Below are 18,216 nucleotides of genomic sequence, written 5' to 3' on the forward strand. Positions count from 1 at the left end.
GGTGTTGGAGTTTCTTGTTTATGGGGTTAGTAAAGGAAAGTTCTTCTTTAGCACATCTTATGAGATTCGATTAAGTTTACCCAGACAAGTCGACTTTCAGTAATTCCCACTCCTGGCCGTGGATGTGGGCGGAACACTCACTCCAACCCCTTTGTGAACGACGAGTTTAAAGCTGAAATGGTGGAAGGGTCACGTGGCCGACTAGCAGGGCTTAGCTTATTACAACACGACAGCTGGGGATTTGATCTCACTTGTCTTTTATATCCTGCCGTGCAACCATCGAATAAAAGACATCCATGATATATCTTTCTTAATCAGTTCCCTTACAGTTCTAGAACTTTGCTAGGAGTGAGCCATTGAACCTTATCCTTCGAAAGAAACTATGAAGCAAATAAACTAGTGTTTCATGATCGCATGATGTCATTTTTTTGTTCTTTTTTTTTTTTTGATTATTATTTTGAAGGATGGCATACGTGAAAGGTTCCCAATTGCTATCTCACAAAATAGACATCTACATGAGCTCTGCGACAAATACAACCAATGAATATCTGAGGATATATGCTATGCAAGTAGGAAGTGTGAGGATAAACTCCAAAGAAATCATCGCCGGGCAATACTGCACATATATCTGCATAAAATCACTGGTAACCATGCCCAGCGCTATGAGTAGTCGCTATGTTCGAGATGTATAAGGAATTGCTAGGTGAACCATGCGTGGTTATGCGAGACTCCCCTCCACCAGCACGCATGGCTCGTTTTTACCAACCTTACATTCAATCCTAAGAATTCAGATCTACGATTATTGCGGAGAAACAATTTACAAAAATCAGAACATCCACACGGTGAAGTCATCGATGGTGAAAACCACAGGTTTTGCCTCAGTATCATTTAACTAAGCCTTAAGTATCGTGGTGGAGCCCTTGCGCTGGATAGAAACGAGGTGGACGTCGCTATTGATTGAAGTCAGCGTCACTTCCTTGAAACAAGAGCGTCGGGTAGATGAGAGACTTACAAGAGGAGGGTCGAGTTGGGGGGAATCAAACCGGGAAAACCCCTATTGTTGTTAGTATACCTTACACATCGAGAGAAGAGTACATCGAATTGGTCCCGTTGATCTATGGAGAAGGGAAGGGGGGGAACATACTGAGCTCCATAGCCGTAGTCCCTGTGCCGATGGTTAGTTAGTAAGCAACATTAGATAACGATAACGACGAGACGAGACTGCATGACATCATAGACTGATACTCACGGAGTGATGGTCAACAAAGCCTTCTCTCCCAGACTCATCTGAGGAACACCCTCATCCCAACCTACCAAATAGGTTTAGCAACTACGCAGTATACAAAGGGGGAAAGGCAGGGCAAACCTTTGATCAAACGTTTAATGCCAATACTCGCCTTCAACGGCTGACCCCTGTCATAGGAGCTATCGAACCTGTTGCGCCTTGATATCAGTCCTTGTCGACTAGTACGTCCCTCCAGGAGAGGACTTCAAACATACTTATTTCCCTTGCCCTCAGGCTTGCTGGGGTCGTACACCCATCCGGTATAGTGCATGGCGATTTCATCTCCCACATTGGGGTTGTCGGTACCGTTGCCAGGTGCGAGAATGTGCTTGGTGACGCCCATTGTGAGATGCGGTGATCGGGTGATCAATAGAAGAAGATAATGAGGGGATGAGGGGAAGAAAGAAAGAGTCCAGGGAACAAGACGCGAGGAAAAGAGGGGCAATTTTTATAATCGCGAAGTGGGGCTTCCGTCCCTGAATTGTGTATCGCGCCGGTATTCAGCGCGTTATTTTCGGTTCGGGTACGGGTGTTCTCGGTAAACGTGGTGTATTCCCCCAACGTTTCCTCTTTGGTTTGGGGGGCGCGCGTTTGATATAGTTGGAGCCTTATGGACCAGGCGGCGTTTTTAGCCTTTCCACAGCTATTGATCCGGCTGCTTTTGTGAGGATCTCATATTGAGTTGACGTTCTCATTTTCTGTGGGAATCGCGCCTCTCTTTTTTCTTGGCACCATTTCAGCAAGTTTTCCTGACGAAGTATTGAAGAAAAGAAAGGGGGAAAAAAATTCTACATTTATGGTATGAGTTCCATGAGACATGCTAGAGCTTCTAGAGAAATAGCAACTAGGTTCATTTTCCCATTGTAGCACGGTGGTAAAGGGGTTGGTTACAGAATCAGGATTCTCGGCTAACACAGAACCTCAAGAAATATATATCTCCCCCCGAGAGACTGATATTACTATTTTTAGCATGGTCATCCATATGAATATCCAGATTCCCCCACAAAGGTTTGAACTCTAGTAACATCGTATTCAAGAACAGCCAATCAGAAAAACTGCCAACCCCTTCCTTGCAGCAGATAGCTCTCCGTATATCCACACAAACTATAAGAGATTGATCCCTGGGAGATTATCAGGCTCCATTTCCAGAACCTAGGCCTTAATTCTCATTTCCATCGCAGGGATAAAACCATGAACGCATATTTGGGCCAGTATTCTCGTCTGCCCCAGGCCGCACCCACAAGGTGCATCTATACAAGGGACTGGGTTGCCTCATAATGGGCAGGGTTTAGACGGCTACAGGGCGTCAGCTCTGCTGGTCGCAGACTTCCACAAGTTTTGAACAGGCTCGTCCGTTGTTACTAGGGTGAGGGTGCCCTACTGTAGAAGGTGAATGGCGGGGAGAGAGACAGTATTTATCAGGAGACTAGTTGAGACATGGTTTTGATTGACACTAAGGACCTAAGGGAGACAGAATAAGGCAAGGCTAAGGGGACGGTGTGATAGGAATTATATTGTCACTTGCATGTTCGCGTGGATGGTGTACTTCCCAATTCGGGAAGCTCACAGTTACGCGCTCATCGAATCAACGTCTAATTGGATAGCAGAGAAAACAAGACGCCTAAAGGAAAAAGTGTAAGCTTCCACAAGCCATTGAGTATATTACATTAAGAGAAAGCTTGACTCTGTGTACGCTGATAATGGAATAGAAAGTCTGCTTTATGAAATGCTATATCACCATTAGTGTCACAGAGTCTTTGCGACAAAAATGAATTCTTCATTTGAACACGTTTCCATTTGGAAGCTGGTTTTACCTATGAGGCCGATATCCTATTCAAAAATCCAGTACTTTGTGTGCGACTTCTTGGGTTAAATCAAACTACTTCTATATAAGCTTAGAATCCTCGCATTGTGTACATTGAATGTCATAACTGGAAGTGTAATTCGATTACAGCTCTTACTGGCAGTGAACGAAACAATAGACTTATGCATTCCTTGGCCAGGAGTCTTTAGACGGCTCTATACTTGTAACTAATAGAGGCCCCGCAGGGCGGTGGATTAGCAACAGATGCGCAACGAGACAAGGAAAAGTAACTAAACTACTTCCCGTGGTGGGCCAGTCAAAACAATCAGGTCCCTTTTAATATCTGCTAATCAAATATAAGCAAATATAAGCAAATAAAGCGGAATGAAATCGGAGAACCCCACCCCCGAACCTGACTACCAGCAAGCGAGGCCGTAGCGAGCTGTAGAGTCATCCTATCCTTTCCTAACTGGGATATCACATGAACTTACCTAGTGGTTTCATGTATCCATACTACAACAACACAGTAACCGTAATAGAGCTTTTTCATTTACGGAGTAATTCTCGGTAGTGTAAAACGGGGCCAAATCGGCACCCCGTCCATATTCCACATCCCGATACACCTAGATCCCAATGCCCGATGAGCGCGTCGTCTTCCGATGCACTCCCACACCTCTAACCTCCCAAAGTCGTACCCCGATTCCTTATGCCGGTCAACCACATCGGATGGCGTGAAGAAGGGATTTTGGTATGTCCTACATAAACGTATCGTTGCTTGTCAAGGACATCTTCACCTTCTAGTTGTAGCTGACTCTTGGCGCGTGGGAAAGAAGGTCTTCACTATAGTACACTCAAGCTCTTTACCTGTCATGGGGCGCTGTTGCAGAGTTTCTATACGTGTCTCTCTGAGAAACCAGTAACTTGTTTGCTACCTTACAAAAGCGTAGCTATGGCCCGGAGACCACTTTAAATAGAGATGTCTGTATACACACGCATGCGGCTTAGTATAGAGCTCGAAGGTAATGTTCGTTATTCCTGATAGAATTTTCATTTATGAATCCGTCATTAAAGTTCCTTTGTGCTCCATATACATGGGATATAGACTATGAAGCTACTCCGCATCGTCCAGCTCCGGATACTGTCGGTAGATACCCATTGAGTATTTCTGTCTCCTCTCACTTGCGAGATACTCCTTGATGCGAGGCCGGTTCTTTACAGTTTCGTAGAGCTGGAATACATTCGAATATTCACCCGATTTCTCCAGTTTGCTCAGCGCTCGAGGGAACGCAAACTTGAGGCCATCAATGCACTGTAGTATGCGATTAGTAATAGGCCGAGCCAAATGTGGCTTTCATTAGGCACGTAGGAGCGTCCAATGCCCGGAGATGAATCTAGACGTACCTGGAAAAGAACAAGGTCCGCAAAGGTCAACGTCTCGCCATACAGCCACGGACGGCCTTGCGCCGCCTGGGGCTTCAGCACTCGCTCGAAGTACGAGAGGAACTTTGGCAGCCGATTCTTCCGGTACGATTCCGACTTCCGCTTGCTCTCCTCCAACTGATCCTCATAGTAGAGTTCCACGGCAACGGGGTGGTGAGTATCGTGAGGCTCATTACTCAATCCGTCTAAAGCGGTGAGAGCGAGCGAGTTGACGTGATAGATGGCGTCCCCATCTGGCGCCAGTCCGAGCCGTGGGGCCAGGTAGAGCAAAATATTGGGTGTCTGGCTGATGCGCAGATCGCCATGCTTGAGAATGGGCGGTGCAAACGGAGGGGGGCCAGACTGATCGCCCTCGTAGTGCTGATCAATGAGTGATAGTACGGTATTAATTCCATCCTCTTCATGTGCTGTGTCAGTATAGTCGGCCCCGGCTTCCTCCAGGGCCAGCCGTATGAATTCTCCCCGACCGGGTATCTTGGGCCAGTAGATGAGTCGATACGGACCGTTCGAGCGCTGCGACATTGTGATTGCTTTTCTTTACAAAATATAACTAGGTAGATATGGGGAAGTTCAATGGCTGAGGAAGGGTGAGAGGTTCATCAAGTCAAGTCAAAGTAACTTAACTAGTCAGCAAGAGCGGGTGACTTTGGTGCGGGGCATCATGCATGAAGTCATGGTGATGACGAAATCTATAAATAAAGGTCTGAGAGTCGCACGTTGCAGGAAATACGAGTTCGTATCAAACTTTAGTCCTGAGAAATATCATATACAAACGTACCTATAGGCAGCGTTAAATAAATTAAAGAAATTGGCAATTTGTAGTAATTGATACTAGGCTATGTCTCAAATGTTGTACGGGTTTTGAATCGGCTTTTGTAACGCATTGTTTTCATTCACCGAGATCCCACTGTTATGAGACCACTACAGACTGCCGGATTGCTCGTATGGTGCCATCAGGGAGTTCCCTAGCACCTTTGACGGGAAGGCTTCCTCCCCCAAAGTCGTGGTATGCGCCCACGGTTTAAGCCCGTTCTCCCGGCGGATAGTTGCTGCGAAGCAATTGCTCCATTGTTTGCGCGGGTAATGCCGTGACACGTCCTCAATGGTCGATTTATGAACGATGTCGGCATAAGCACCGGTGTTGTCTGTGTAGGTCAGGTTTATGTTACTCTGGCGGAAGTGGCCACAGTATTATGGGCTAGGACTTACCAAATATAGTGGCCAGTTGCAGCAATTGACCTACGGCAGTAATCTTGCCTTCTTCACACAGATCTTGATGCCGGATAATCGCTTCAGCGACACTCTCCGCCTGATCACGAGGAGCAACTGCATTTCCTGATGATCCAGTACGGTCCTGCAGGACGTCTAAAGCTAGAAATCCTCCGTAGAACTCGAAACTTAACTTCGTCTTCGTGAGGTTCTCTTCTGTCGACCCAATGTCATGTAACAAGCAGCAGAGAAAGTAGGTCTCATCGGTAAAAGACCAAGAAGGGAACACATATCGCTTAATCGCAAGACCGTAGTGATACACCCGTAGAGAGTGGTTGTAGGTAGGCTCAGGCAGATGGGAGCGTGCATACTGATTGATGCGCTGCGCCAAGGCAGTTTGGGGGACGGGAGTATCGGCTACGGAAATAAAAGGTGCTGGGCTGGATGGCTTCGCCGCGGAGAGGAGGGCTGATGCGGAAGAGATTACCGGAGTGAAGCCATATTCAATTTCTGAGTTTGAGGACATATTGAAAAGCTCTTTGGAGGTTGTGGAAAAATTGTCGTGCGTGTATCGAGGGCCGAGGCTCAATGAAATTCGCTCTGATTGATGAATGTTTCCATCCAACGGGGGTGATGCCGAATCCTTATATGTCCTTGATATTTCTCCAGCTGACAAATTACACTTGAGTGACTCACACAAATACCGTCTAAGGTATCCTTTCTGCGTTCATCATCGCCCGCGAACAAGCATTGATGTGGATGAGAGATAGGATATGGGGCGAAGATCTATGGACCAGTCTAGACCCACTCCAATTTACTGCCCAAAATGGATAGTCCGGGGCCGGAACATTGTTGGACCGCCATGACATCACGATCTATGCACCATATGCTGCTTACGTTACCTATGTTATTTATGCATGCCTTGACTGAGAGCCATGCTACCTCTATATGTTACATCAAAGCGAACCAACTGAAGAGGTTATATTTAATGATATGAGACTCAATCTGCACTGATTTGCAGGAATGTGAAGCTGGAAGCCTGACAAGACCCAAATTCTTGTTCATTATCATTTACACTCATGCAAGACAATTAAATTAGCAAGGAGCCTATCAGCGCAAGATAGATCGTATCATGTATTCGAAACGCTCGAGCTAAAGCCCACACGAAAGCCTATCACGAGTGCATCCTTGGTGTCAAGTCACATATGAACTCCTCTTGTTGCACAAACCATACATTTCTTGTCTTCCACGGCCTGTTCTGATGCAAGTGAATATCGAATTCGCGCAACAACTGAGGCAGAATTTTCCGCATTTCCATCAGAGAGATTGTCTTCCCAACACACGATCGCGAGCCTGCGCCGAAGTTGAGAAAGGCTTTCTCCATTTCTTTTAGCTTTTCGGGGGGGTTTTCCAGCCATCGCTCCGGGAGGAAGGAGTCCGGCCGAGGAAAGACAATCGGATCTCGGTGGACAACCCAGGGGTTGATACCAACCTTTGTACCGCCTGGGATGTGTTGGCCGCAAAGAGTGACGCCCTGCGGCGGCACATGACGCTCGAGGTTCCCTCCAACTGATGGGTGCAAGCGCATTGCCTCTTTCATAACCGCCCCAAAGTATGGAAGATGTGTAGTTGATTCGTGGTAGGAGATCGGATTACTGAGTTTACCCTCTCGGTCTGCTATGTCGATCTCCGCTCGCACTTTTGACATTTTGTCTGGGTGGCAGATGAGATAGTAGAGAATTGCGCGCAGGGCAATTGCAGTTGTATCAGATCCGGCGAAGACGTTTGCCGATAGGTGGACAATAAGGTCTCTTGTCGATAACCGTGTCGGGTCAGCGTTATGGATTGCCAGCCACCGAGACATCATGTCCTTTCCGCCAATTGCTTCGTCCATCTCGTCCTTTTTCAGATCCCCGTCGCGCTGTAGGGACGCTCGTCGATTGATTGCCTTCAGGGTGAATACGACCACTTGGTTCCATGTCTCCATTTGAGGGAGTAGAATAGGGAACAGAGGGTTCCCGAGGAGGACTTTGTGAGCCTCCGGGATCTGGCCGCATATCAACGCATATGTGAGCATTCCCTGGATTGCCTCAATCATATTGTCTACATCCTGGCCTTTCTCCAAGAAGCCTAGCTTCTGAGCGAAAGACAGCTCGCCAACAACGTCGAAGGCGTAGTATTGCAGCCATACCCCGAGGTCAATCGGCGCCTTTTCCGTCACCATCTTTCGGATCTGGGACAGAAACAGCTCGGTGCACGAGTCGACAGCAGACTCCATTTCGAGGATAGAGGTCATACTGTAAGCACCGGCAACAGGACGTTTCTGGTCACGATGGAAACGCTCGTCTCGAGTAGAAAAGAGGTTCATTTGAGGTTTCTTGTCCCACGATATGGATTGAATCGGATAGAAAGCCGTCTGGAGATGGTTACCTCTGGGATAGAAGGACTTGCAAACTGACCTACCTTGGTAAAGCCATTATTAATGCCATAGATGATCGGGATGGCCTTAGGGTCGCTCACTGAGATATGTCTGGGGCCGATTCGTACCAAAGAGCCATATTTCCGGTGAAGGTCAATCTCCGTGTGATGGTGGTCGCCCTTCCATGCCTTGTACAGCTTCCACAGTCGAGTGTAGGCTGCCAGCGAGGGGCCCGGAATTCCAGACAGACAGAATCGATTCGTGATAAGATGAGTAATAATCAACCCGACAATTAAGAGAACAACACTTCCGGCGTCAACCATTGTATATAACAATAGCCAGAATTCAATGCCTGGCGATAATAGAAAAGAATGAGAACGGTTCGGTCGGAGCCCGTGAAATCGCAGAGACAAAGCCTTTCACACCACCATCCTTACTCCACTTTTAGCCAGTGCCTGGAACAACTGGAGGTGACCCATTCGTACCCTTGCATAACCCCACTTGGCACTCTAAGATAGCACAATTGCGCTTTGCTGTGCGAGATCCTGCCAATGGGGGGCTTGGAATTACAACCCTTACGCAAACTTCTTAACATAGCACGGTCGCAGTAGTATGTGGAGTGGGCCACTCGAAGGGATCGATGGCCTGTCACTAAGCTGACTTAAACATCCTATTGCAGACTTGGCGACGAACAGTGCGCCTAAGATCCACATCCCCGACCATTCAGACGCTATGGTGTCCCACCAGCTGAAAAAGCCCCAAGAAGGGTGAAAAATGGATGGGCAGAGGTAAAGTGGCCATAGGGCAGGGGTGTCTGCGGGACGGCCCTTAGCCCTAACACCGGCACCTGCTACGTGGCCTTGCAGCACGATGTAACATGTTAAATGCAACAGACCACCATGTGATAGACCTTTAAGGGGATAGCAAATTGGAGCCCCTTCTGAGATATTAGTATTCTTTCATCGGTCGATACACACCATAATCAACGCCAATCTGAGTGTCGTTAGCTCGATTCCTAGCGCAGTATCGAGTCGATATGCACGCGACACAGTTTATCCTTGATACAGATTTCTAATTTTCACATCTATTTGTTTTTTAGACTCACTAAGGTGAGTTTAAACAGACTTAAAACCTCACCGATTGTGCCATGGGTCCTAATTGCCCGTTGTTGAGATGATATCGTTATTAATGGTTATCCACAAAGTCCTCCCGGGCTTGACACAAATGGCGTGAGCCCATGTTTATGTTGTTCTCATTTACTGATTTATTCTTTTATTCTGTTTTTGGTCCTGTATCTTTTGAATATGTATATGATTATTTTCCCTTCACTTTTCCTATTGGTCTCCAGACCCTGAATGTTGGACTGTTTGAAATGTTCCCTTCCGTCATCTGCAATCAGAGAATGTATTCCTCACCCAGAACACCGTGAATTTCCTCCAGTGTACAGCTGGGCCTGATTATTACGAGGGACACCCAAGCGGACACATTTCTTCTCTTTACCTTTGCATGGGCTTATCAGGAGAAACTGCTTTCACGGCGCATCTTTCAATTTACGAAGAAAGGTTGGTGTGGGGATCTGATGGACTTCACCCCCATGATGTCTCTCAAGAGCCAGCACTATGATATAATACAGAAAAAGATAAGAATAAGGAGCCAATGAGTCTTGTCGAAGATCAATCATGGATTCCAAAACGCTTTTGCAATGGAATGGAGTCGTTGATACTCACTCTTATAATATCCAATACCTCGTCTTTGGTCTTACGTATCAGCCAGTTTGAATCAAATTGAAATACACTCTATGACCCGGAATGGGAGTTCCGTATATTAGGCTACACCAGATGCGGAATGTCCAATTCGAAATTTCATAATAAGGAAGCATCATCAATATCCGGCGTCATATCTCCGATCCGACTCATCTCCGCCCAATTTAGATCCCGCTCAACATCACCTGCACCCTCAAAGCCCTTCTTCTCCCCCTTATCATGGTTCCCCAGATCCTCCAGCCCGAGATGCCTACTAATGGGCATCACCATCACCGGCAAAGTATGCTCCACCTTGGCCATCAACAACGGCAAAAACCTTTTCCTCCCACCGTGCAAAGAATGGACCAACGAGCACAAATGTTTCAAATAATCCTGCGGCCCCATCTCAAACCCGGAAGACCTCAACCCCGTCGAAGACAAACAAGCCATAACATCCGTTAAGGTACACGCCACTTCAAATATCTTCTCGATCAACCCGACCCCATGCGTCTCCATACTCTCCCGAGAAAGCTTCCATGTGGCCAAGGACAAGTCCCGGGCGATCTGGAGGGGATACCGGAAGTCGAGGCTTGGGTGGGTAGGCGTGCTGGATAGGAAGCCTGCCGTTGTGGCAAGTTGCCAGATCATTGTGCGGAGCCATTGCTGCGAGACACGGAGATCGGCGAGGAGGATATCCGGGATATCGAGGTCTGCCGGGACGGAGCGCTGAAGGTGCTCTTCCAGCTGGACTAGGGATTCCCGGGTGCAGATTGGTTGGTTACCGTTCCAGATTGCGAGGAAGGATTCGTCGAAAGGTCGGTAGAGGTCGACTAAATGGCTGAAGCCGACGGAGAAGGTGTCTAAGGGTGATGTGTTTAATGTTGGGCTAGTGCTTGTGATTTGCAGTGTTACTGGACGCCGCCGGCGGATTGCATGGGCACTATCTTACTATCAGAATATGTTGAACAATAGGTATGGTTATGAACTAACCGTTCAGATATTAATAACAACCAAAATAGCTTCCCCGAGAAACAAGGTTGGTCCTCATCGGGGGACTGGTCCAACATATCGGCCGTGTAAAACGTAGTGGCCTCGCGGAGGAAGTAATAAGCCTGACGCTGATTTCCGCATCCAATATGACACCCGTATAGAAGAAAAGCAATGGTAATACCAAGTTGAATAGGTGCAGAAAACGGATCCAAATGTCGCCGAGCAGCCATGGCTTCATCCAACAACGCGCGGCCCATATCCGGGCCCGTACCCTGATGGCAAGAAAGATATCCCGTCTGCGTCAACACGAAGGCACAAAACGCCACCACAAGGCAATACGCATGAGGGTACTCATTCATACGTTCCACCTGCTCTTGGAACTTATCGGGATGCAAAATCGGTACCGTCCCCAACATCCGAGAATAGAAGTACGCAGCACAGCTCTGCACGAGTCCATCATCCAACAATCCAGACCTTTTTACATATCCCGTCGTCGGTGTATCATTAGGCATTTCGGCAGGTGCAATACCACTCGATGAGGTCTCGTCAATTGCATCTGAATTTGTATTTGCCTTCAATTCGTACAATACATTAGCCGAACGTCCCTGTCGCCCTTTTTTGCGCCGAGAAGTAGTTGACCGGCAGTTCAGCCCTATTGATCGACAGGGACTACATGGGCGGTGTGGTGTGCATTTTACTTTGCGACGACGACAGGCGTCGCAAGCTTGAGGGATGGTTTCTCGCGGCATGGGTTTGAATGTGGTTGGTTAGGACTGGTTGGAACGGAACGGATGGTGAGTCGCAGCGCCAAGAAGTTTTTGGAACCGAGGTAATTTAATTGTGGTTGGATGGATGTTTGGGTTTGGTTTTAGGGTTTGATAGTGTGCATCTACATAACGATGCACAAATATTGATACTATGAGTATACGTAGAAAGATAAGTATTAATCATTGGTATAAGCTAGTGAGGCAGTTTAGTTGTCGTAATACAGCCTCATTGTCACTCGCATCCTCCCATCATTCATCCACAACTAACCGCATCCAATCAATGCATTAAGTGAAATATCTACGCCTGACGCACATATAATAGAAGAAAGATAGAAAATTGTATTCACTGATTTCAATATATACAAAACAGACAATATCACAAAGATGAAAAACACTACTCCTTAGCAGAATCAACCCTCACCTCAACAACATCCTCATAGGGATCCACAACCGTGTCTGCAAACTTGCGTGCAGAAACCCTCTTTTCAAAAAGCACGTCTAGCTCCTCATACGTCCGGCCCTTAGGCTCAGGCATTCTAAAGAAAGACCAAACCAGACAGACTAAACAGGTTCCGGCCCAGAAATACGCACTCCTCGAGCTCCAGTCCCAGGCCGTGTCATTGAGTTGATAGTTAGTCAGTACGTTGACGACGATGTTGCTTATATTGTAGCCTGCTCTTGCTAAGACGATGGTCTTGGCTTTGAGTCTTGTTGAGGATAGCTCTGAGACGAGACAGTATGTCACGGGCCCAATGGTAAAGTCGTAGCAGAATGTGAAGATGATAAGCATGACACCGATGGCCCACTTTGCGGAGTTGTTGGAGTCTGGTGCGAAGGAGAGACTTCCTGTTATTATGAGGAGGGTGAAAAGACTGGTTAAACCTGCGAGGTGGAGGGTTCGACGGCCTGCTATTGTCATTAGGTACCAAGAGCCTAGTGTACCTATGACACCGAGGGCGTATTGGACTAGAGAGAGGTCGAAGGAGCGGACAGTTGGGAGGCCGGCTTGTACGCAGAAGTAGGCGAAGTAGCCCATGAGGTTTTGGCCGCAGAGGGTTTGGACTAGCCAAACGCCGCAAACGACTTCTGTTCGCCGTAGGTTCACGCCCTTGAAACAATCTCTGTATCGCGTTCCCTCTGTTGCAGATTTCTCAAGTTCGTTCGTGTGCTGGATCATGGCTATTGTGGCATCTGGGTCGAAGGTTGGGTCGCTCGAGGTTAGCCGAAGTAGAGCGCGTTTGGCACCGGATATATTTCCGCGACGGACGTGCCACCAGGGTGATTCTGGGGCGAAGAGGCAGCCGATTAGAATGGGGACGGGCCAAGCCCATTGCACTGCAAATGGGATACGCCAGGCCCATTGATCCTCTCGTTGGATTGAGCCACGGTTTACACCGACAGCAACGAATTGACCAAAGACCCAGCACATGTTTATGAAGGTGGTTAGGTACGGTCGTAGCACCACAGGACAGACCTCCGACGCATATGCTGCGGGTAGAGTCTGGAACACACCCCATGGAATACCGGCGAGAATCTCAGCTGCTAGTAACATTTGGACGTTGACGGCGAAGAAGAACAAAAAGATCACACCGGTCATGGCTGTTAATGCGGAGACCATGGTCCAGCGGTAGCCGAGTCGTTCTGAGACCAGACCATTGATCAATAGGCCTATTACCTCACCAACCCGGGCTCCGTTGGATAGAGCGGACTGCCAAGAGGCTGGGACAGTCCATTTACCGTTGCCAGCCTGCCTTCCGAACTTCTGATTGAACGCTGGCGAGGCGTACATGGAGCTCAGTAGGGCTAGGTCGTAGCCTTCCATGATGAGGGTCGAGGATAACAGGACTGACCACCCGACAGCCTTGGGGTACAGACGAATTGCCTGCCATAGGGTCATAGATTGCTCTTGCTGAGCGGCCCGTTTTCCATGGACCAGCGAAGGCTTTCGCTGAGTACCATCGTTGGCTTCAATGGCGTCTAGGGTAGACATGGTGGGTGTCAGGTGAAAACGCAGTGTTCAGATGCTTTCCATTAGACAGGGACGTGAGCAAGCTTGGAGAACTTTCGAACATGGGTGAGGTAGGAAGTTATATGTTCTGCAGTTTATCAGATGACGAGAATCTAGCCCTGGAGAACTGGGGTACATGCGAAAAATGGAGAATCTGGGGATCCCCACCGAGCGCGGGAGTAAGGCCCTGATTGGTGGACGGAGGACATACCGGGCTCTAGTCGGAGGCAATACGGAGTCAGTACGGAAGCAAGTCGGAGGAAGCGGTATGTGGAATGCCGTATAAAGACGAGTTCGACGGCAGCAGAATCTATTTCGCACCACGTTCATACAGCCATCATGTCGCCTCACGCCGTACGTACAGTCCCTTCTGGAGAAAATAACTGGTGGAAGGAAGCCACCGTGTACCAGGTAATGACCTTCACCATTCGTCGACGAAAGGCGACACTCACCCACCGAATAGGTTTACCCCGCCTCATTTAAAGATTCCAATGGAGATGGCTGGGGGGATATTCCCGGTCTAATTTCCAAGGTCCCCTACCTACACTCACTAGGCGTGGATGTTGTCTGGCTATCGCCTATGTATGATTCTCCTATGCATGACATGGGCTATGATGTGTCCGACTATGAAAATGTATTGCCCGCTTATGGTACTGTCCAAGATGTCGAGAAACTTATAAACGCCTGCCATGAGCGGGGCATGAAATTGATCCTAGATCTGGTTATTAACCACACGAGCGATCAGCACAAATGGTTCCAAGAAAGTCGCAGCAGCAAAGATAGCGATAAGCGAGATTGGTACTTTTGGCGCCCACCTCGGTATGATGAAGATGGCAATCGATTGCCCCCCACTAACTACCGCGGATACTTCGCCGGTAGCACCTGTATGTATTCCTTTCCCCAGACTTCAAAGACGAATCCCGAGCTAACGAACTTCTAGGGACATGGGACGAACACACCCAGGAGTATTACCTCCACCTATACGCTAAAGAGCAACCCGATCTCAACTGGGACAACGAGGCAGCACGAAAGGCCATTTATGATAGTGCAGTCCGCTTCTGGTTGGACAAGGGCGTCGACGGATTCCGCGTGGACACCGTCAACAAGTACAGCAAGCACACGGACTTTCCTGACGCACAGGTTACTGATCCCAAAAGCTATATCCAACCAGCAATCGAGATGTGGTGCAACGGACCTCGTATCCATGAATTTCTGCGGGAGATGTATGACGATGCCCTGCAGCCGTACGGGGACGTGGTGACCATCGGCGAGCTGGCCAATACACCTGACCCAGCACATGTTTTGAAGTATGTGGGTGCGTCCGCTAAGCAGCTCAGCATGGTATTTCATCTAGATATTGGCCACATTGGTATGGGCAAAAGTTTGGAGGACAAGTACATTTTCAACCCGTGGCAGCTGACGGAGATGAAATCCATCGTGACCAAGTGGCAGTCCTTCATTGAGGGTACTGACGGGTGGACGACAGCGTTTTGCGAAAATCACGATAATGGTCGCTCAGTGTCTCGATTTGCGTCGGATGCCCCTGAACATCGCGAACGATCGGCCAAAATGCTTGCTCTGATGATGATGGCCATGACAGGGACATTGTTCCTTTATCAGGGCCAGGAAATCGGCATGATCAACGCCCCACGCGACTGGCCAGTCGAGGAGTACAAGGATATTGAGGGTCGCGGATACTACCAAGAAGCAGAGCGACAAGTTGCAGCAGGGGTTGATTCAACACGCAAAGATCGCATTATGAACGGATTGCGGATTCTGGCCCGTGATCATGCCAGACTGCCTATGCAGTGGGACGACTCACCCCATGCCGGTTTTACGACGGGGACGCCATGGATGCGCGCCCATGACATGTACCCTGAAATCAATGTGCAGAAACAGGCGGACGATCCGGAAAGCGTGCTGTCCTTCTGGAGGTCAGTCCTCCGGCTGCGTAAGGAGTACCGAGAATTGTTTATCCACGGAGCTTTTGAGGTTGTGGACTTTGACAATCAGCAGACTTTCTGCTTTTTCAAGTCAAGGGATGAGAAGAAAGCTCTGGTAGCGTTGAACTTCACGGCTGATAACCAGCCATTTACACAGGCCACAGCGACGGAAGAGATGAAGCTGCTGGTCAGCAACTATGCAGAGCTATTGCCTGAAACATTACGACCGTTTGAGGGTAGAATTTATATTTCACAATGATAGACTAGACAGCATAAGAGCCATTTACCTCAGAGCATAGATTCACCTTAGAGGAAAGCCAGGCCGAAAGTAGATTGACAGTGAACGGTGTTAAAAAGGAAAATATTGGGAAAGTTTTAACTGACTGTATGTTTTTATAGCTGCCTACCTGAACATGCTCCGCATATCAATGGAGATAATGATGATCGGCGAAGTAGATACAGAGAATACTCTAGTAATCATTATAACCTCTCTAATCAACTAGAACAAAGGCTGAAAGAGTTAGGAAAGCTTGTTGTAAGAATTGTCCATTACAGATAACTAAATTCCTGACAGATAAATAGAAATTCTACTTACTAGTCATTACTATAACTTCAAAAAGAAAAATAGAAAAATACAATACAGGACCTTTCCTCTATCTATAAAATATATTAAATAGTCCCCTGGATATTATTGGTGATGGTAGACATGTGACTGTCTTCTTTTCCACTTCTCCCCCCAAAATTCTCACATTCGCTCCCTCTCCCCCTCTCCCAGCCACCACCACCACCAGTGTCCTGGCGGTATCAGTAAGATAGCTGGAAGTCTCTGTTTTCTCTATCCTCTATTCACCATGCCCACCAACAGTAGGGCGTCTCGCAGGGTGGAGCTCCTGTTCGAAAGTTTGGTCGTAAAACAACCAGAAGCTCTCCTGAACGGAAACGAAGTCAACGACACTGTTTTAAAAGACTTCAAAGTTAGACGTATTGGATTTGATCCTGAAAGCTCGGATGAAGAAGCTTTAGGCTTTTTCACGTCCATGCCCCTCGAAGATCTGCGAAAGTATCCAGTTTGTCCAGATCTCCTCCTCCCTGAAGAGCTCCCAAATCTCGACTTCAGAGATTATGACCCACCGGCAGACGCACAGGCCGATGACAACGGTTACTGGGATACAGGCCTATGCACAGAGATCGTAGCTCAGTATTTCAAAAGCTACATTCTGGGAGGGCTTCCGAGAGCGTTGCCGCCTGGCATATTTAGTTCAGCTCATATGCGCCAGCTAAACTGGATAAGGTGAGTAGACTTACGCCTTTGGTATTTCAAATGAGAATACTCACTGACACTGATATATAGCGCGCCTCATCCGTTTCTCCTAGGGCTGGCCTTCACTGCTACTATCCGAGCAGTCCTAACTTCTGGTCTGCAGGGCCAATACTCGAGCCAGAATCATTTGGGGACCACGTATATTCGCATACCACGCTCGTACTGGTCCAGACCTGCGAAGGGGGCAATGATTCGATGCTATTCGGCGAGCTGGCACCAATAATATCTTCCATGTATAACAGGGCCCGCCAGCCCCAGGTGCCACGCGAATATCAGCAGTCTTTGTTTGATACACCAGAGAAAATCGCCCAGTGTGGTCTACAATTTCCTAATGAGTATCATTTCCCAGTGCTCGTTTTGTCTTTTCTTGGCCCGCAGCACGGGCGAATATTCCACAGTCATATAGATGGCCAAGAACTCGTCATTCGTCAGTCAAGAAGTTACAGTTTCGAACGGAAGGAAAAGGCACCGTTCGACCTTTTCGCAAGCATTGCGCTGAGTAAGCCCTCACATACTATGTGAGACTGTTTGTTTGTGGATGCCATTTTCGGCTTCAATGTCACCGGTCCTCGGATTCTATATGTAATTAACTGCGTATAGGCTGTGCAAGGTGCGGCCCTTACTACTTGTTTCTTATACTTGAAATCTTGCTTTGTTAAGTTAGATCACTCTTCGCTATACTTGACAGCGAAGTTATTATTATACTAGTTGGGATTCAGCCCAAGAAGCTGTACGTATATTTTCTGCACAGTACTATTAAGAGTGGTCTTGTATTGCTTTGTTGAAGCTCCGATGCTGGAATAGCTAAGTTAGGGGCTATGCCGTTCATTATGTAGTTGTAGGAGTATATTTCTCGGATGCCTGACATCCATTCTAGGTAGTAGATCTGTCGGGTCGCTTACTTTCTAAGCCAGTTCATAAATCCGATAGGTGTTTCAGGGGCTATATGCTGTTGATAAAGTGGCTGGATAACAATATTTCCGGGATGTCAGGTCCTATCTTCAATGTATATCGACTGCCGGGCATTGTCCAGCGAATTGAAACCAGGTCGTCTTGCAAACGCGCCGGATATAGCTACAGTGCTTAGAACAGCTTAAGTTGTAGATCCGGTATTATTCATGCGGCTAATCTGGGGTGCGGGGCCACGGCAAGCCATTGCGGCCAACGTGCATTAATTCATTTTCCTACATTTTAAACGTGTTTCTGCCGGCAGAATAGTCTACTATACTGAATCTACTTAAATTACTTGGTCTGCTTAATCAGCTTAACCTGCTTAACCTGCTCAATC

General features: G+C 47.8%; 8 protein-coding genes across 8 annotated transcripts; 2 read left to right on the forward strand and 6 right to left on the reverse strand.

Annotated features, from left to right (window-relative positions):
• Positions 1-480: 480 nt before the first annotated feature.
• Positions 481-2,140, reverse strand: BDV38DRAFT_237738 (FKBP-type peptidyl-prolyl cis-trans isomerase). Its single transcript, XM_032053621.1, has 6 exons — positions 1,501-2,140; positions 1,367-1,434; positions 1,250-1,310; positions 1,145-1,165; positions 1,013-1,054; positions 481-950 (listed from the first exon to the last, which is right to left on the reverse strand). The coding sequence occupies exons 1-6, from the start codon at positions 1,626-1,628 to the stop codon at positions 893-895; spliced, it is 378 nt and encodes a 125-aa protein (XP_031917429.1). The 5' UTR covers positions 1,629-2,140; the 3' UTR covers positions 481-892.
• A 1,964-nt stretch (positions 2,141-4,104) lies between these two features.
• BDV38DRAFT_204415 (glutathione S-transferase) lies at positions 4,105-5,303 on the reverse strand. The gene is made up of 2 exons (XM_032052504.1): positions 4,491-5,303; positions 4,105-4,398 (listed from the first exon to the last, which is right to left on the reverse strand). The coding sequence occupies exons 1-2, from the start codon at positions 5,049-5,051 to the stop codon at positions 4,201-4,203; spliced, it is 759 nt and encodes a 252-aa protein (XP_031917430.1). The 5' UTR covers positions 5,052-5,303; the 3' UTR covers positions 4,105-4,200.
• A 27-nt stretch (positions 5,304-5,330) lies between these two features.
• On the reverse strand, positions 5,331-6,474 carry BDV38DRAFT_237744 (putative urea hydro-lyase/cyanamide hydratase). Its single transcript, XM_032053622.1, has 2 exons — positions 5,739-6,474; positions 5,331-5,674 (listed from the first exon to the last, which is right to left on the reverse strand). The coding sequence occupies exons 1-2, from the start codon at positions 6,262-6,264 to the stop codon at positions 5,451-5,453; spliced, it is 750 nt and encodes a 249-aa protein (XP_031917431.1). The 5' UTR covers positions 6,265-6,474; the 3' UTR covers positions 5,331-5,450.
• A 146-nt stretch (positions 6,475-6,620) lies between these two features.
• Positions 6,621-8,553, reverse strand: BDV38DRAFT_237745 (cytochrome P450). The gene has a single exon (XM_032053623.1). The coding sequence runs from the start codon at positions 8,104-8,106 to the stop codon at positions 6,913-6,915; it is 1,194 nt and encodes a 397-aa protein (XP_031917432.1). The 5' UTR covers positions 8,107-8,553; the 3' UTR covers positions 6,621-6,912.
• Positions 8,554-9,885: 1,332 nt separating this feature from the next.
• BDV38DRAFT_296874 (Zn(II)2Cys6 transcription factor) lies at positions 9,886-11,653 on the reverse strand. Its single transcript, XM_032063027.1, has 2 exons — positions 10,890-11,653; positions 9,886-10,839 (listed from the first exon to the last, which is right to left on the reverse strand). Exons 1-2 carry the CDS (start codon positions 11,636-11,638, stop codon positions 10,020-10,022), a joined length of 1,569 nt encoding a protein of 522 aa, XP_031917433.1. The 5' UTR covers positions 11,639-11,653; the 3' UTR covers positions 9,886-10,019.
• A 397-nt stretch (positions 11,654-12,050) lies between these two features.
• On the reverse strand, positions 12,051-13,706 carry BDV38DRAFT_296877 (putative MFS maltose permease; the record flags this gene model as incomplete). The annotated part of the gene is made up of 1 exon (XM_032063028.1): positions 12,051-13,706. Exon 1 carries the CDS (start codon positions 13,644-13,646, stop codon positions 12,051-12,053), a length of 1,596 nt encoding a protein of 531 aa, XP_031917434.1. The 5' UTR covers positions 13,647-13,706.
• Positions 13,707-14,003: 297 nt separating this feature from the next.
• BDV38DRAFT_296879 (alpha-glucosidase) lies at positions 14,004-15,866 on the forward strand (the record flags this gene model as incomplete). The annotated part of the gene is made up of 3 exons (XM_032063029.1): positions 14,004-14,075; positions 14,128-14,548; positions 14,605-15,866. The coding sequence occupies 3 exons, from the start codon at positions 14,004-14,006 to the stop codon at positions 15,864-15,866; spliced, it is 1,755 nt and encodes a 584-aa protein (XP_031917435.1).
• A 592-nt stretch (positions 15,867-16,458) lies between these two features.
• Positions 16,459-17,151, forward strand: BDV38DRAFT_279273 (uncharacterized protein; the record flags this gene model as incomplete). Its single annotated transcript, XM_032058973.1, has 2 exons — positions 16,459-16,898; positions 16,959-17,151. 2 exons carry the CDS (start codon positions 16,459-16,461, stop codon positions 17,149-17,151), a joined length of 633 nt encoding a protein of 210 aa, XP_031917436.1.
• Positions 17,152-18,216: the final 1,065 nt, after the last annotated feature.

Source organism: Aspergillus pseudotamarii, assembly GCF_009193445.1.
Source record: "Aspergillus pseudotamarii strain CBS 117625 unplaced genomic scaffold BDV38scaffold_8, whole genome shotgun sequence".
Taxonomy (NCBI): Eukaryota; Fungi; Ascomycota; class Eurotiomycetes; order Eurotiales; family Aspergillaceae; genus Aspergillus; species Aspergillus pseudotamarii.

Excerpts from the sequence above, each read along its gene's own strand:
- BDV38DRAFT_237738 (XM_032053621.1), bottom strand. The coding sequence starts at position 1,628 with ATGGGCGTCACCAAGCACATTCTCGCACCTGGCAACGGTACCGACAAC. Across the intron at positions 1,435-1,500 it reads CCTGAGGGCAAGGGAAATAA|GTTCGATAGCTCCTATGACA; the intron begins GTATGTTTGAAG and ends AAGGCGCAACAG. Across the intron at positions 1,055-1,144 it reads GACTACGGCTATGGAGCTCA|GGGTTTTCCCGGTTTGATTC; the intron begins GTATGTTCCCCC and ends TAACAACAATAG.
- BDV38DRAFT_237745 (XM_032053623.1), bottom strand. The coding sequence starts at position 8,106 with ATGAACCTCTTTTCTACTCGAGACGAGCGTTTCCATCGTGACCAGAAA.
- BDV38DRAFT_237744 (XM_032053622.1), bottom strand. The coding sequence starts at position 6,264 with ATGTCCTCAAACTCAGAAATTGAATATGGCTTCACTCCGGTAATCTCT. Across the intron at positions 5,675-5,738 it reads GCAACTGGCCACTATATTTG|ACAACACCGGTGCTTATGCC; the intron begins GTAAGTCCTAGC and ends TGACCTACACAG.
- BDV38DRAFT_204415 (XM_032052504.1), bottom strand. The coding sequence starts at position 5,051 with ATGTCGCAGCGCTCGAACGGTCCGTATCGACTCATCTACTGGCCCAAG. Across the intron at positions 4,399-4,490 it reads CGGACCTTGTTCTTTTCCAG|TGCATTGATGGCCTCAAGTT; the intron begins GTACGTCTAGAT and ends CGCATACTACAG.
- BDV38DRAFT_296874 (XM_032063027.1), bottom strand. The coding sequence starts at position 11,638 with ATGCCGCGAGAAACCATCCCTCAAGCTTGCGACGCCTGTCGTCGTCGC. Across the intron at positions 10,840-10,889 it reads TTGTTATTAATATCTGAACG|TGCCCATGCAATCCGCCGGC; the intron begins GTTAGTTCATAA and ends ATAGTAAGATAG.